Genomic DNA, 15,754 nt, shown 5'->3' with positions numbered 1-15,754 from the left:
ACACACACACACACACACACACACACACACACACACACACACACACACACACACACGTCCCTCCCAATGAACTGGAAAGACTGCCATGGTTACAATTACCAGAAATGTGTTTTAGATATTTTTGCGCTCACTGCAAATTAACTTTTTCTGTGGTTTGTTTTGAAAACTAGGAGATGTTACATTTCCAATAAAAATGATCGAATAAACAATTGGAATCCTTGTTTTTTTCTTACATAGAATGGCTACAAAAATTCTTGATATGTACAAAAAAATGCAGTTATTAGGTACACCTGAAAATGGCGGTGTACCTAACGGGAGTGTCTGTGTGATGTCACAGATCAACCAGCCGATCGAAGTGGGGGTGAGGGCAGGTGTGGCACTTTTCACTTTCAGTTAAGCTTTAGCCATGATTTTTCCCGAATGAAGTGGCCTGTCATTAGGTACAACTAAAAATGGCAGTGTAACTAATGGAGTGTCGTGTGACGTCACAGATCCACCAGCCAATCAGGAGGTGGAGGTGAGGGCGGGTGTGGCACTTTTCACTTTGTTTTTTCCCTAATGAAGTGACCTGTGATTAGGTACACCTCATGGACACTTCAATAAGGTACACTATATGAGGCAAAAAATATATATATATATTTTTGAATAAAAAGAAGACCATGAATAGAAACTGAAACATTTTGCTTTATTTAATAAATGTCATCTTTCAGAAGTGAACTAACGAAATAATGTTTTCATGACATTACATTTGTTGTCATAAAAATGCTGATTGTGAAGTGTTAAAATCTTTATTACGTGAAGTCCTACATTAAAAGCTAGCGTCTAATCATCCATCCAATCGAGACTTTCCTTTGCAACTTTTTTTGTAGCTGCTGAGAGGCAGGCACTGGCAATTAAATTTAGCTGATGAAAAAAGTTACTAAACAATTACTAAACAAAGTCCCCCCCCCCCAAAAAAAAAGAACAAGCATGACTGAACAGAATTAACAAACATCTTGGGAAATAAACTTCGGTGTCCGAGATTCCGGCGGAAACCTGAAGGGAGCGCTATGCCCTTTGAAAGGAATGCAACATGTCATTACGGCGCATCCAGCTGCTCTAGTAAAGTTCGTCTTCTTTTCTCCAGTTCGCCTTCGCTCAGTTCACTTCCTGATGTATCCCAGCCACCCTGGGAAAAAAAGCTTAAAAGTTCACTAAACTGTTGAGCTCACTTTGACCAGGCAGAAAATGGAAGCTTGGAGCTGCTAATGTGGAGTATTTTTTTTTCTCACTAGCAAATACCCACCAGCAATCGTTATGAACATTTCCTTGAACAAAATGTTTTACTTTGTTCCTATCATAAGCAACATGTTGCAGACGAATGAGTAGAGGAAAAAAAGTTTACCTCCTCCTTGGCGGCTTTGCCTTTTGGTGACTTGTGCTTGGCGTCCGAGTGCGACTTCCCTCGGGCCTTGTCCCCGTCTTTGTCTTTATCGTTGTCTTTGTCCCTCTTGCCGTCTCGTCCTTTCTTGTCGGCTACGTCCGAATCAGGTGAGCCCTGATGGACAAAATAGCATCCCATTAGTGCACCTTGATGAAAACACACCTTAAAATGTAATCTGCTTTTTTCTTTCTAAAATACTGAACGCTTATTAAAATTACTTACAGACTTATGTCGTCTCTTTTTGGCCTTCTTCTTGTGCTTCTTAGATTTCTTGTAGCTTCTCTCTAGGGTCAAAGGTGAACAAAGAAGATGAGAGGGCGCGTCACAAGCGAGGACACGGGTTCTCCCGACTCACCGGACTCGCCACTGGAGGAGCGCTCCGACGGGGTTTTGGACGCCGAGCGCTTCTTCTTCTTGTGGTATTCCTCCTCTTCAGACTCGGAGCCCTGAAGATACATGGAATGATATTCATAAAAATGGCAACTGGCAGATATACCCCCGAGACTGACCGATCGAGAGCGGGATCGCTTCCTGTGGTGCTTCTTGGACTTCTTGGAGTGCTTCTTGGTCTTGGAGTGATGATGCTGGCACTCGTGCTGTCAAACGACAAGGTAGGGATTGGTTCAAATGAATATTGAGACTGTCAGCCCACTCTCTCTTGCACTCCCACTCACCTCCAAAACATGCATGAAGTCCTTGAAGATCCTCTTCCTCTCCGACTCCAGCGTGATGTCTTCAAAGGCCGCCTCCTTCAGGAATCTCTCCCTCACCTGAAAAGGGCAACATGCAATTAGGAGAACCCTCAGAGAGCTCCTTCTGGTGGTAGGCAAGAATATCAATGTCCTGGGTGCCTTTATGTTTTATGGCTTCAATAAAATAGCACTATGAGGCAATGACTGCCTTTTTTTGGATGTTTGTTTTCTGCCAATAGTAGTTTCTTCCAAACATCCACCAAAGATTCACTCACGGCTTCCCACGCGTCCTCTGGCTCCAGGGCGGGCGTGGCCTGCTTCAGCATGGTCTTAAAGGCCGCCTCTTTCCTCTTCATCTTCCTCGCCTCCTCCTTCTCACGCTCGCGCTCCCTGGCTTCTGCCTTCTCCAGCAACTGAGCAAAGAAGTCAAATCAAACCTTCACCCTGCTAGCCCAATGAATCCGTTTGACCGAGCACACAATAATTTGAGTCAAGAAGCGCTTACACTGTTGAAAGCCAACTTGATGTTTCCGGCATCGAGTGTGGTGGCTCTCTTGTCTGAGCTGATGACGGATCCAAAGTCATCAAAGCTGGTGTTAACTTCAACCAGATAGCTCTTGTCCTGTCCAAGCATTAAAAGAAACGCAAGTTAAAAAAAAACAACGTCATGAGCACACGGTGCAGAGTTGCGGCCACCTTCAGGATGTCTTTGATAATCCTCTTCTCATCGTGGTATCGTGCCTTCAGGTCTTCCACATAGAATTTGAAAAGGTCCAGAGGAGTGGAGCCTGTAGAAAACCACAGAGAAACGTGGACTACTCATTGTGATGTGTTGTGTTGGACCATCTGGAGACATTGTGTGATGACGGTCCACGTCTTACCTGGCTGACCCAGCATGTTGGCAAAGCGGATGTCCGAGCTCAGGGTGGGGTACATCTCCATCCAGGCCGACATGGAATGAAGCTGGCCGTGGTCGTGGAGTTCATCCAGAAATTTCTGTGACAAAATGCATAAGCTGTTTTGGCCGGGGAAAAACAATCACCTGGTTGGCCCAAAATTTTCATTGGACTACTCAAGTATTAGTGACACGCCAACTTAGAGTGCGGCCCCAAAACCTTAGCAACTTCAGCACCTGATGGACTTTGCGAGCGAGCAGGAGCTGACCTGAAAGGACTCCCTGTTCTTGCGCTGTCGCCTCCTCTCCCTCAGAAGACTCTTCTGCTTGTCCTCCTCTTCCTCCTTCTCCAGGGCACGGATGTGCTCCTCAAAGCAGATCAGCGCGTCCTCTTTGTCCATGTCTGCCGGGACAAAAAAAAGGATCATCATAAGTGAGCATCAATAGGTTGAATTGTTCGGTGAATAGCTGAGAATAGTTTGCACAGTTAAAAAAAAAAAACAGTGGTCCATCTCACTACTTGATTGAGATAAGGACACAACCTTGAAGCCAAGTGAAAAAGCCCCCATCCCCACTGGCATGGACATTCTGTAGTGCCTCGGTACCATGCTGCCACAAGATGGCGCCAAAGCAATACTTTTACTTTTTACTTTCACAAACAGTGGAGAGTTGATTCAAGAAAGAAAAATGCATACTTTGCAGCTCTTCATCCTCAGCAAAGGTGGGATTGTCAAGCAGGTACTGCTGAGCCTCTGACCAGGTGGTGCGGTAGGTGACGTTGGCCATGTTGTCCAGAATGTTCTTCAGGGCTTCCCAATTCCTCTTTCTCAGCTGCTTGGCTTGCTCCTGAAGGCGGCAAAAGGGCAGTCGGAAGTCAGTGGGTGGCGCCGCTTTATGAGATGCCTCACAGTGATCCAAACCTTCTCCTTCTTGGCCAGGTAAAACAAGACATCTTCATAGATCTCCTGTCTGTCTCTCTCGGGAACGCAGCTCCACACCTCCAGGTCGTTGAACATCTGCTCTGCTTTCCTGCAAATACAGAGAACGGTCATGTCGGAGAGTTTTGTGGAAGCTATGGCGATGCCTTGCCATCACATTTGACTATTCAGGGAACCCCAAATCAATACACCCAGATGAGGGGGAGATTTATTTTTTATGTGAGAACATACTTGTATCTGGTGGTGGACGTCATCTTTTCATGGTTCTCCAAGAACCTCTGGAAGGTTTCTTTGGACTCTTTGTATTTAATCCTGGCCTCCTCTTTTTCTTCCTTCTCCGTCTGGACCTTGTAGGCGTTAAAGGCTTGCTTCTTCTCGCTCAGCTTGGGGAGAGCGCTTGAGAGACAAAAAAAATACAATTAAAGATCGGTATGGTTGACACCTGATGAAGCTCTCATAGGACAATGTGTTACCTGTAGCGGGGGTCATTGATAATCAATTTCATAGCCTGTTCCCATGAAGAGTTGGAGGACACACCCTGAAAAACAAGGAGAAAGCAGCGTCGTAAACAGATGACAAAAGTCCAAATGATATGCTGTTTATTTTGTGGATGCGAAACAAAATCAATTGTCGCCGTTCCTAGTCGTGACTCAGACGGTGTGCGGCAGGACTCCCCCAGGAGCCGCATTTTCATAATGACTAATAGATGCGGGCTTAAGAGGTGTGGCGCGGCCGTCATTCAGGGAAAAAGTGTCAGCTGGGATTTATGAAGGCGCCCTTTCCGCTCGCTCGCCCAGGGAGGAGCTGCGGCATCCGTTTTCCACGCACCGGACACTTGCCGCACTTATTGCAACTCACTGAAGCGTGTCGGGCTAACTCTCGCTTGGTCCCAATAAAAGCTAATCTGGAAGACGTTACCATTATGATCTTCCAGAAAATGGCAACACTACAAATTGTGCGTTGAGCAGTAGAATTAGTAGAAAGTCATTATAGCAGCAAGCGCGGCTGCGAGGTGTTGAGTCACTTTCCCCTGACAACAGGAGGTGAAAATCAGCTGCTCAGCTGCAACCTCCGGGTGGTGGTGCTGATGATGTGGCCGATTAACACATCAGGCGGGCGACCACCGGGATGAATTGTTGCAGCGTCTTTTGGAATCCTTTCGACTAAGTGAAGCAACTGAGGCTGTTGCTTCAGTCTCATCTCGTTTGCCATTTCAAAATCAAGACACTCATCATAGCTGAAGGCCCCCCTTAACCTCAATCCCATAAAAAAAAATGATACTTAATTGTCCGTTGCTGTCCCCCATTAAGAACATTCAATCGAATCTTTCCTTTTTCCCCTCAGTCACTTTAACGACTTTTTAGTAAGGACTGGAAATTAAAGCACTTAATACTGGAGCCACTTTGTCTGATTAAAAGGAAGTAGAAAACTAATGAAACTGAAAAAAATCAACAGCGCATTGCTCATATCAGCAAGACCTTTTGGGACTGAGTGTCAAGTACTGGAGTAGTCTGTGATACAACTCGCAACTCTCTAGATGGCTACCAAGAAAAAAGCTGTCTTAAAAAAACATGTGCACTAGGAATGCACTGCATATTTCTTATTATTGGCATTTTAACATCCAAGTGTATGCTTTTTTTTTTTAGCAGTCTTGCCACACTTACCTTCTCCTTCAGCAGCTCCTTGAAAGCCTGCTTGGCTTCCTCTTTGGTGTTCCATTTGAAAACTTTTTTTTGAATTTCTGGACGTAGTTCTTCCTTTGTGGCTTCATCACTGCAGGGGAAGAGCATGTCAACTTCAGAACGTGCGAGCATTTGCGACCACCCAAACTGCAAGCGAGTTCTACCTGGCCGGGGCTTCCGCGGGGGCGGCAGTCTCCGTCGAAGCCACGGGTGCGTCGACGGTCTTGACCTCAGCAGTGTGCTGTGAGGCCACCAAAGACGGTTGCTCTTCGGGGACGACTTCGACCGGCTCCGCTTCGACGACGGGGGCCGCAGACACTTGTGTGGTTTCGACTTGCGGCACGGGCTCGGTGGCGACTTTAGGCGCCGCTACTTCTGTCGTCCTACAATCGTATCACAAGATTAATACTGGTTAAAAAAAACAGACGAGTGGCGTGCCAAGTGAAGGTAAACGGGAAGCACTTACCCATTCTCCTCAGCTTTAATCATGGCTGAAATGGGGGAAAAAAGGAGAAAGCCGTTAGGATCTTTTGTTTTCAACAACACACGATGGGGGACGCCGCGTTTCACTCGTGCGCCAGGCTTTGTTGTGGAGGCCATAATAGAACGATTGAAGGCCGATGTGTGATACCTTCCAGATCCTCCAGCTCTTTGGGCTTGGTCCATCGTGACTCCTTTGTCTGGGAGTTGTAGTAGTACGGCTTCCCCGTGTCGGACTTGTACTCTTTCCAAGGACATTTGGATAACATTTGCTGAGGGACACAGACACAAAGATTTCTTTTGTGGTAAACATTGCACACCACAAGCAAAGCTTTGAGAGAAAAACTTGTTTCAACTTGGATACACAATCAACTGTGTGTGTGTGGGGGTGTAAATAAATGGGCTCGACATTTAAGGTAAACTGTGGGGGTTAAAATCAATAAAACATTTGCGTACTTCTGCAGGAGACTTTAGATCCTCCGGTTTTTCCCAGGTGGACTGTTTGGTCTCCGTGTTGTAGTAATAGGTTTTTCCATCCAGTGATTTGTGTTCAGTCCAGAGCGATTTCTAAGACAAAAAACAAGTTCATCAATACAACAGCAGAAGTTTGTTGCCCGTTTTCGAGTCCGCCCCGATGCACAAACCTTCTTCGGCGGCTCTTCCTGTGGAGATCCATTTGTCGTACTCTGCAAAAAAAATAAAAAAATCGCGACGCTTAAAAAAACTCGGCAGTTATGGCTTGTTGAAATATGTGCAGTGCAACTGCAAGACACTTACGGTGGTTCCTGGCGCAGCTGTTGAAGCAAAAGCACAAAGTTAGCAAGACGTCAAATATAAACTATCAGAGTTTTGGTGAAGTTAAAGAACTCACCCGGGGTGTCAACGCCAGGCTGTTGAGAAGACAAAGAAGGACTAATCAACTCTTTGTTCAATATGTCAACTACAGCAGCTGTCTGGAAAGGATGAATGATGACAACGTCCAACGGAATTATTGTTCAATAAACGCAATTGTGTTGCTTATTAGGGCAACGCATCCCAACACAATTGAGTTGATTAATGCTTGGCTGAAGATGCTCGTTCGCACTCACAACCAGGATATTAAAATACATTACTTGTTCAATTAAAAGTGATTCACAGCTGAACAAAAGTGGCAAATAAAAGTGTTCATTGTCATTCCAATCAAGAACGGCTTTGCATGTCTACATGAAACGCGAGAATGTGAGACAGCGTGCTGATGATGAAAGGCGGAGGAGAGACAAGCGTTACCGGCCCAGTTGGCTGCACGGTTGCAGCTGGCAGGCGAGGAGGCAGCATCATCCCCATCATGGGTGGCATCATACCTTGAATCTGTGAAAAGAAACAGGATGAAATATTCATCTGGCATTTTCAGTCTCGAGATCCGGGCCTTAAAGCTCTGTGCTGACACGGGAAGGGGGGGGGGGGGGGGGATGGGTGAGAGCGCCTGTGCCAAGTGAGTTAATGGTGCGATGACACTGCCTCCGATCTGTGAACGCGTCGCCATGCAGTACACAACTTGTTCAAACTTTTCATTACACGAGTCTGGATTGCAGATGCTCGCACGAGGTGACAAACTCCACACCAGAAATAACGCAATTCTCAAACCCTGTACTGCAGCAAGCATCCAGTCTAGTGGATATAAAAAAGTCCAATGGCAGGTTTTACGCAGAAAAAAAGTGAGACCAAAATAAATCATTTTACAACATTTTCCACCGCTCGTGTAACCTGTCCAAGTGAATTTGGGGGGTGTGGGGGGGGGAGTATTGTTTGGCTAGTGCCAGTAAGGCTCAACTAAACCTAGACTGACCTGTCCCATAGGAGGCGCTGACATTGATGGCAGCATACCGGGTGGCATAATACCAGGCGGCATGGGGGTCATGCTGGGCGGTCGTTGCCCCATCGGGGGCATCCCCATGGGAGGGAAATGAGGTGGTATTCCAGGTGGTCCCATCTAGAAAGAACCATAGTGGAAATGAATAGATGTCACAAAGATTGGCTTCTGCTGCTCCCATGCAAGGCACTGCCAGGTCCACACTGGGAACAAATTGGGGTCTCGTGTCTTGCTCGAGGTCACTTTGACACGGTCACCTGGGTTGAGGATTGATCTCACTACCTTAGAGTTGAGCGGCGAACACTCTATCACTGAGCCACACCGCCCAAAAAAGGGGTTACTGAGGCTACTACACATGGATAAAGTAAGGCTTGGCTCTAGTCATTATTGGCCTCCAATGAAGAGAGAGGGAAACACCACATGCTGGTTCAATCAATTGGTTACAAATGAGTTTCGTTTTTGAACGGTTTTCTAAACCTCTTCTCAGATCAGTTAAATCCTACTCTATCGGAAGCCATCAAAGGCTCATGGGCGTAGGAATACTGTTGATAACTCCGCATGAAATCAATAATTCCGACGAGGTACAATAAACTCCGGCATCAGAGTGTGTGTATGTGTGTGGTGACCCATGGAATCGTAGCTTTCTTGGACGATCCAGACCACGCCACGTATTATTAATACATCTTCGTTATAATGTAAAGTGTTCCATTGATAAAATTGACCGTTGCAAATAGTATGAAGAATTCTGAACAGAACGAAGTCGGATTAAGACCACTTTTCAGGATTTAACCAAGCCTTTCGGGCCAGTGTGTGCGGCGACGTTAGCAAGATGCTAACCCGAGAAGCTAATCCGCATTTTCGAAGTATCCAGAATATTAATTTTGGCACAATGAGGATAAAAACACACTCCCTTGCTTAAAAATAAGCAACAGCGAGCAAAACGTCGAGCCTAACTTTTTCTTATTATGTTGTAGGCGGTAAATTGTTTTGAATGGTGCTAGACTCACCATGTTGATCAGAGGGGAGCTCCGAGACACGGGAAAGCGCGTCGCAACAACGAGCCACGCGATTGGCTCAACTCCGTCAATGCTGAAAGGTCAAAGGTAAACAATTGAGAGCATCATTCTGCGTCATTATTGCGCAAAACTGCGCATACTTCTGATTTTGATTAGACTATCTTTGTTTTGTACCATTCCTCTCCTTCTTTTAAAACATTTCTTGCTACCTATCCTCCACTCTCCCTTCCTTTTTTTCTTCTTTTGTTTTCATGTCATTTCTATTTCCATCCGTTTCCTTTCTACCATCTTTTTATGCATCCTTGTTTTCTTCCTTTTCCTCCACAACATCCTTGTCACCTTCCCTCCTTTCTTTCCTCCCAATACTACCCTTTCTTTGAGTTCTTCATTCTTCCTTTAATACACCCTTCTTTCCCACTTTCCATTTTCCTCCCTCTCTTCCTTCATTCTTTAAAAAGTGTACATTTGTCCTCCCCCTGTTTAAGTGTGTGATAATAATGAATTATTAATCTTGAATCATCCTCATAAAATACCGCAAGAGCTTGGTGAAATGTGTCAGCGTTATTGGTGGCGCACCCACAGGTGCTGATTTAAAAGGCAGGAGGGAGTGGATGGTTTTCAGACAAAGCAAAATGACTTTGGTGTATTGGGGTTCATTTGGAGGACTGGCAGCAATTTCCCAATTACTGAAGATTGTGAAGCAACTCTCCCAGCCGTATGTCGCTGGAGTGATTTCCTATGATAGAAGGAAATTAGGTAGTGGGCAATTTCGCCGCCACTTTCCTAGCACAAGAAAAACGAGCTCCATTACTTTGTTACCTCAGGTAAAGGCAATTCTGCTCATAAACTCTGCATTATGGAGTCCGGATTCAATAGATCAGCTGTGAGAAAAGTGTGTGATCACTCTGTTCTTTAACCTGGCCCACCTAAGTAGCGATATTAATCTGTTCCATCCTCCGCAAAAACATCACCAACAAAAAATGGTGAAAGGAAACAAAAAAATAGCATTCAGTAGTACTGGACTTTATGATACATTCAAACTGACTGACATTTATTTTCATCATGGCTAATTATACACAATAATATCGGCATAAAAGGATTGTTGTTTGTTGCGATCGTATAAGGACTGACGTGAGCTATAGTTTTTAAAAGATTCATAATACAGTATGAGCACAATATACACACAACAGCAATCAATCAATCATCATTTGGACTGTGGCAATGTATTGACGCTATGCTAACGCTTCTCGCTGTATGTTGAACTCAAGTGCATTCTTCCGATTTGCATCGATTTCAATTGTTACAAAACATAAAAGAACATCGACACGAGTCGATAAAGCGCGATCAACACGAAGTTACGTCTGCACGTCAAGGCCTTGGTGTTCTATTTCTGTTTCCTATCCTAGTACACTTTTGCCCGTGCAGCGCTTGATTGCAGTGTGCCAGATTGATCGGCAGTGTATGAGCTTGTCAATGTTGCCCCGCCCGCAGTCCTTTTGGGTCGTGCCTCCCTGCACGACCCCCTCGCTGGGAGCCCGGCGCGGCTGACCTGCCTTGGGGGCACTCTTCTCTCATCTAACCATCGGCTTCCTGTCAAGCACGTTCACCGTAACCATCAACGATACACATTCCTTTCATGACCCGCTCCAAGGAAATGAGGAGCACTTTGGTCTGATGAGACAACGTTGGTGCTAGAAAATGTCAGTCCTGCAATCTGTTCATTTGGACTGATAAATATTTATTTAGTGGGCAAATTATGACCCATGGGGGCGACAAGTTGCCATTATTTCGATTTGTCATTTTGGTTCGTTCAAATGTACAGTATTGATTTTTGTTTTTTATATTCATTTATCTTGTGAAACAATTTGTTTCAGTTTGTTGATTCATTGTAAATGATGTCAAGTAAACACTCACAGTATATTTACCAACTAATTGTAGTCAAGAATGGGTTAATTCTGCTTTTTTAGACTCTTTCGGGTTATGTTTATGTAAGCTCATCCGTGTTTTGTCAGGCTTCCCTAGATGAATATGACCGGGAAACATGCTTGTTGTCTGCTGAATGTCAAAAATAAATGTCAGACACACGATGAATGGTAGTGTTGGGAGATAAGTCACGGTCGGCAGGGTACGTCTTGTCTGATTGTCCCGCTTGTCGTCGGCCCAATGAGTTTTTCTCGTGGAACACGTTGTCACAAAATGAATTGGTCAGGCTTCTGTTGACGTGCTGTCGCCATCAGCGCAAGACGGAGGAAGCGTTACGTTTCACGCAGCTATGCGTCACTCATTTGCTTGCATTGCCACACGACCCAAAAAAAAAAGTCAAATGAGAAAATGAACGTGAGAGTAATTTGTGTGTGTGTATGTGCTACACGATATCGGCTGAGTACTCAAGACTAACTACTCGTACTGGTTTCGGTGTAAAAACAAAAACGATATTGCACGTCTCTTATTTGAAATGAACAAAATTGACTGTGTGAAAAAATTTCAGTGGCGCATGTAGGTGTGTGCGTGTTTTAGGTGTGCACATGAGCGGAAAATTACACTAATTGTGTGGGAGCTTTTCAGCAGTGTTGGTGTGCACCATCCTAATGAATATTAATATTCAAGTCATTCATCAAAGGCCTTTAAATATATATGGCGTCCCAATACCTAAGTGCTTTCATTCAATATGCAGCACACGGCAGCAAAACAAACATTTGCCTTAAAGCTTGGAAGACTTTTCCCAACAACAACTCGTGTTCAATTTCAGACGAGGCTCGGCTTGAACTAAAACACCCCGCGTGACAATCAAGTTAATAAATGTCTTATTGTTATTTTGTGACGATCGGCTCAAGCTTGCTCTCAAGAAGTTTTCATTTGGTTCTTTTTCATTATGACTTGGCTCGTGCGTGCGCACGCCTCGTGCTTATTACGGATTGGGAGCAGGTGCATTCCGAGAAATGACTATCATAATGCGCCATCAGTAAGGCAACAAGGCCGGTCGGCTGCCTGACTCGACGGGAGGCTCGCGGCAGCTTTCAAATTGGAATCAGGGACAGAACTGGAAATACATTAGGAAAGTCCAAATGACATACGCCATCTATAGCCAGTTATATATTCAGTCCCCTCATCGGAAATGAGTTTCGTACACAGACGGCGCGGTGACCTCGTGGTTAGCAGGCCTGCCTCGCCGAACACATCCGTACTCCCACTGTACAAATACCGTAATTTTCGGACTATAAATCGCGTTTTTTTTTCATAATTTGGGAGGGGGGGGGCAACTTATACTGAGGAGCGACTTATATGTGAATTTTTTCAAATATTTTCAAAAAAAAAAAAAAAAGTGGAACCGCGATGTAGCAAGGGATTACTGTAATTTGGATTTCAAGTGATGTCAGCAGCGCGGCGCGGCGCGGCGGTTGTTTATAAAAAGGACAAAGATTCGATCACGGGATGACGAAGATGACGAAGGGCCCCACGTACTACCGGCATCATTAGCGGCTTTGTTTGTAAGTGACACGGAAGACGAAGAGTTTGAAGGATTTAATGAATTGGAGTGACACAGATGGTTTTATAAACATGTTATTTCTGTAATAGTTATTTGAATAACTCTGAATGTTACGTCAGGCCCGTTCTCAGCTCTTCGTTTGTGTTTATGTCACGTTAGCATACCAATCGTTTAGCCTGTTGTTGCTCGTTCATGTCTGTTCTTGGTGTTGGATTTTGTCGAATAAATTTCCCCCAAAATGCGACTTATACTCTGGAGCGACATATCTGTTTTTTTTCACGTTATTGTGCATTTTATGGCTAATGCGACCTATATTCCGGAGCGACTTTTAGTCCGAAAAATACGGTACTTGTGTACGTTTCCCTCACTGGGATGAAATGATCCACTCGAGTGCGTATGACAGAAGTTAAAAAAAAAAAATACAATCTGCTGTGTAGCCTTCCGTGTCTAATTACAGTTGCCAGATGTGCCAGGCGTTTTCACGTCCCCTCGCTTAAGCCACGTCCGACACTGCGTGTCGATTTGGAGTGCGGTGTTTGGGGACTCGGCAAGTTTCCTTATTTCACAGCAGAGTGGCCACACTTTGCTCCTGTGGGATTCGCTCCCATTCCGCACCTGATGTTCATCCATTTCAAAACAACACGATTTTTTTCTAATTGTTTACACGGGAAAATAGTAGTGAAGGGGCAAAACTCTTGACGTTAGCATGCTGCTAATGCTAACTTTTGCACCTTATCTACTTGTATGCTGAAGTTGTCTTACTATTGAGAACAAAAAGTACATGGACCTCAAATAGGCTCCGCTGTCTGACTGACAGGATGGTTATTACCCGCACACAAATAATCGTTGATTGACTGCTGCCTCGTCATTAGCAGAGAAGAAGAATAGCAGTAACCATCCATTACCCGAAACGCTTATCCTCACAAGGGTCACGGGCAAGAATAGCAACATGTGTGTATTTTTCCCTTCCTTTGCGAGGAAGGAGCTGTGTTGTTACTTGAGGATACCGACTCCAATCAGATGCCTTTAAATGGGCTCCCGAGCAAACTGTTTCAAAGTAATCTTGGCTTTAAAAGCCGCAGATTACGCTCGCTTAGTGACAGTACTGGCGAGAGATAAGCTGCGAAAAAAGAAAAAAACAAAAAAAGTGTTCGGCACGTACGGCATGTTCTGAATCTGATGACGACGATGTCACACGGCTGTTGGGATCTCATGTTTTAATGAACACGCAACTCTCACATGGGGTTGCATAATGCACGCCGTGGAGTGCTTTTAATATGCAATGTACCAGAGTGCCGTGTGAAGGAAATGGACTTTGGGAGTTTTTACAGTGCACCGCCTATGGGATCTTTTTTGCTTGAAAATTGGTGACAAAATGTAATGGAGAATGATATCACGGCCTCTCATTTTCTCCCATCATGGGCACGAACGAGGAGGGGGAGAAAAGATGGAGAATGAAAACTTTTTCTGAGTAGGGTGTGATGCGTCTGTCACCAATTAATTCGGTACAGCCGACCAACAAAAAAAAAAAAAATCGTCATGTTTTTTTGATGTGGAGCTCAGTGTGCTATAGTAGTATTGCACTAAATAGCAATTAAGAACTAACAAATCGCTTTAAATATCATTTGGGATCACAAACCAACTTTTTTTTGTGCTATCTCTCACACAACGTCGACGTCATTTCGGGTAGGTGTCTTTGATATTTTGTTGTAATTTAGCCCTCAGTATGGCTCCTAAGAAAGTGAAAGTGATTGCTCTATTAAGAAGCGGATGTTCTTGCCACATAATCTCCGGTGAAGACAGACAGATTGTTGTGCACAGCGGGGGTGGGCGAGCGAGATCCGGATGCGACGGAAAACAAAACAATACGCCGACACATACATTCTTCATCCTCTGTGAAGAAGAGCAAATTATAGCATTTTAGCGGAAATCAACTTCTGTTTCATCATCTTAACATCGTATTTCGGTAGGTATAATAGTGCCCTCTTGTGGCCAAGACACAAACAGCAGTGATAGCGTCTCAATGCTCAGCGAACGTACGGTCTATTTAATCTTTTTTCATCCTCGATGTTTGGAATCTTCACGGATTATTCTCACCTTCATTTCACACAACAAAGCGGCGACTGATGTTTTGTGTGTGTTCAGTGATTGAGAGGCATCATTACACGAGCATAAGCGATATTTTATGCCAGAGAGTAAGAAGCCTTTTGGCAATCTCCGGGATCACATTAGAGTGAGTGACAAAGTAAAGTATTTTACATTTAACAGCCTCTCTGCAGCTGATCTTCTCCAAATCACAGACACCCCGAGAGCACGACAGCTCCCGGAGGAGATGTTTATCAATTCCTATCAACGGCAAGCCAAAGTTCTCCCGTCTGGATGCAATGAAGTGAGGCCGAAAGGGATGAATGTCGTGAGGAAACAAGCGGCCCATGCTCTTTTAATGGAATGTCAGTCTGCTGCGTGACAGGGCAGACTATCAGGCCGTCTGAGGGATGACGCATACGGAGGGTCGCCCCGAAATGAGATTGGCTGGAAAAATGGCGTCTGCCCAACTGTGTGCCGCAGATAAAACATTCGGGGTGATGCGAGTAATGTCAAGAAAACATTTGCATGGCATTTTTGGAAGATGAAAAGTGTGATATCAATACAATTTGATGAATTGGATGAATGTCTGGGGGGTGTCAAAGTCAAGGCCCGAGGGCCAGATACAGCCCGCCACGTCATTTTAGGTGGCCCGCGAAGACAAATTGTGCGTCAAATTCATATGGCAATTCCAAAATTTCTAATTGTTTTCACTTTAAAAAAATAGATATTGTTTGCAATATATATTACCATAATTTTTGTTGTTAAATATTTTATTTGATTTCAATATTTCATTTTTAAATATTTACCGTAATTTTCGGACTATAAGTCGCTCCGGAGTACAAGTCGCATCAGCCATAAAATGCCCAAAAAAGTGAAAAAAACCCATATATAAGTCGCTCCGGAGTATAAGTTGCATTTTGGGGGGCCATTTATTCGACAAAATCCAACACCAAGAACAGTCATGAACGAGCAACAACAGGCTAAACGATAGGTATGCTAACGTGACATAAACACAAACGAAGAGCTGAGAACGGCCCTGACGTAACATTCAGAGTTATTCAAAAAACTATTACATAAATAACACGTTAATAAAACCATCTGTGTCACTCCAAATCATTAAATCCATCGATCGTCCTTTGTCAACAATGGGTGCGCGCAGCTGACGGCGCTTGCACTTCGAAATATTCCACAGGCCCATATAACG

General features: G+C 44.5%; 1 protein-coding gene across 2 annotated transcripts; it reads right to left on the bottom strand.

The window, feature by feature from the left end:
• Positions 1-663: 663 nt before the first annotated feature.
• Positions 664-9,062, bottom strand: prpf40a (PRP40 pre-mRNA processing factor 40 homolog A). 2 transcript variants are annotated; one of them, XM_037239048.1, is made up of 26 exons: positions 8,967-9,062; positions 7,936-8,079; positions 7,377-7,457; positions 6,982-7,063; positions 6,888-6,904; positions 6,755-6,796; positions 6,567-6,677; positions 6,262-6,382; positions 6,097-6,121; positions 5,795-6,013; positions 5,613-5,721; positions 4,422-4,486; positions 4,180-4,344; positions 3,931-4,039; positions 3,706-3,856; positions 3,280-3,413; positions 2,997-3,111; positions 2,812-2,903; positions 2,621-2,737; positions 2,391-2,528; positions 2,098-2,193; positions 1,933-2,019; positions 1,779-1,869; positions 1,646-1,707; positions 1,385-1,537; positions 664-1,168 (listed from the first exon to the last, which is right to left on the bottom strand). In XM_037239048.1, exons 1-26 carry the CDS (start codon positions 8,967-8,969, stop codon positions 1,079-1,081), a joined length of 2,619 nt encoding a protein of 872 aa, XP_037094943.1. In that variant the 5' UTR covers positions 8,970-9,062; the 3' UTR covers positions 664-1,078. The 2 variants fall into 2 exon arrangements, with proteins under 2 accessions (XP_037094943.1, XP_037094945.1); XM_037239050.1 differs by having other exon boundaries at positions 6,982-7,000.
• Positions 9,063-15,754: the final 6,692 nt, after the last annotated feature.

Source organism: Syngnathus acus, chromosome 21 (assembly GCF_901709675.1).
Source record: "Syngnathus acus chromosome 21, fSynAcu1.2, whole genome shotgun sequence".
In the NCBI taxonomy this organism is placed as follows: domain Eukaryota; kingdom Metazoa; phylum Chordata; class Actinopteri; order Syngnathiformes; family Syngnathidae; genus Syngnathus; species Syngnathus acus.
This window is presented reverse-complemented; position numbering and strand designations above follow the sequence as displayed.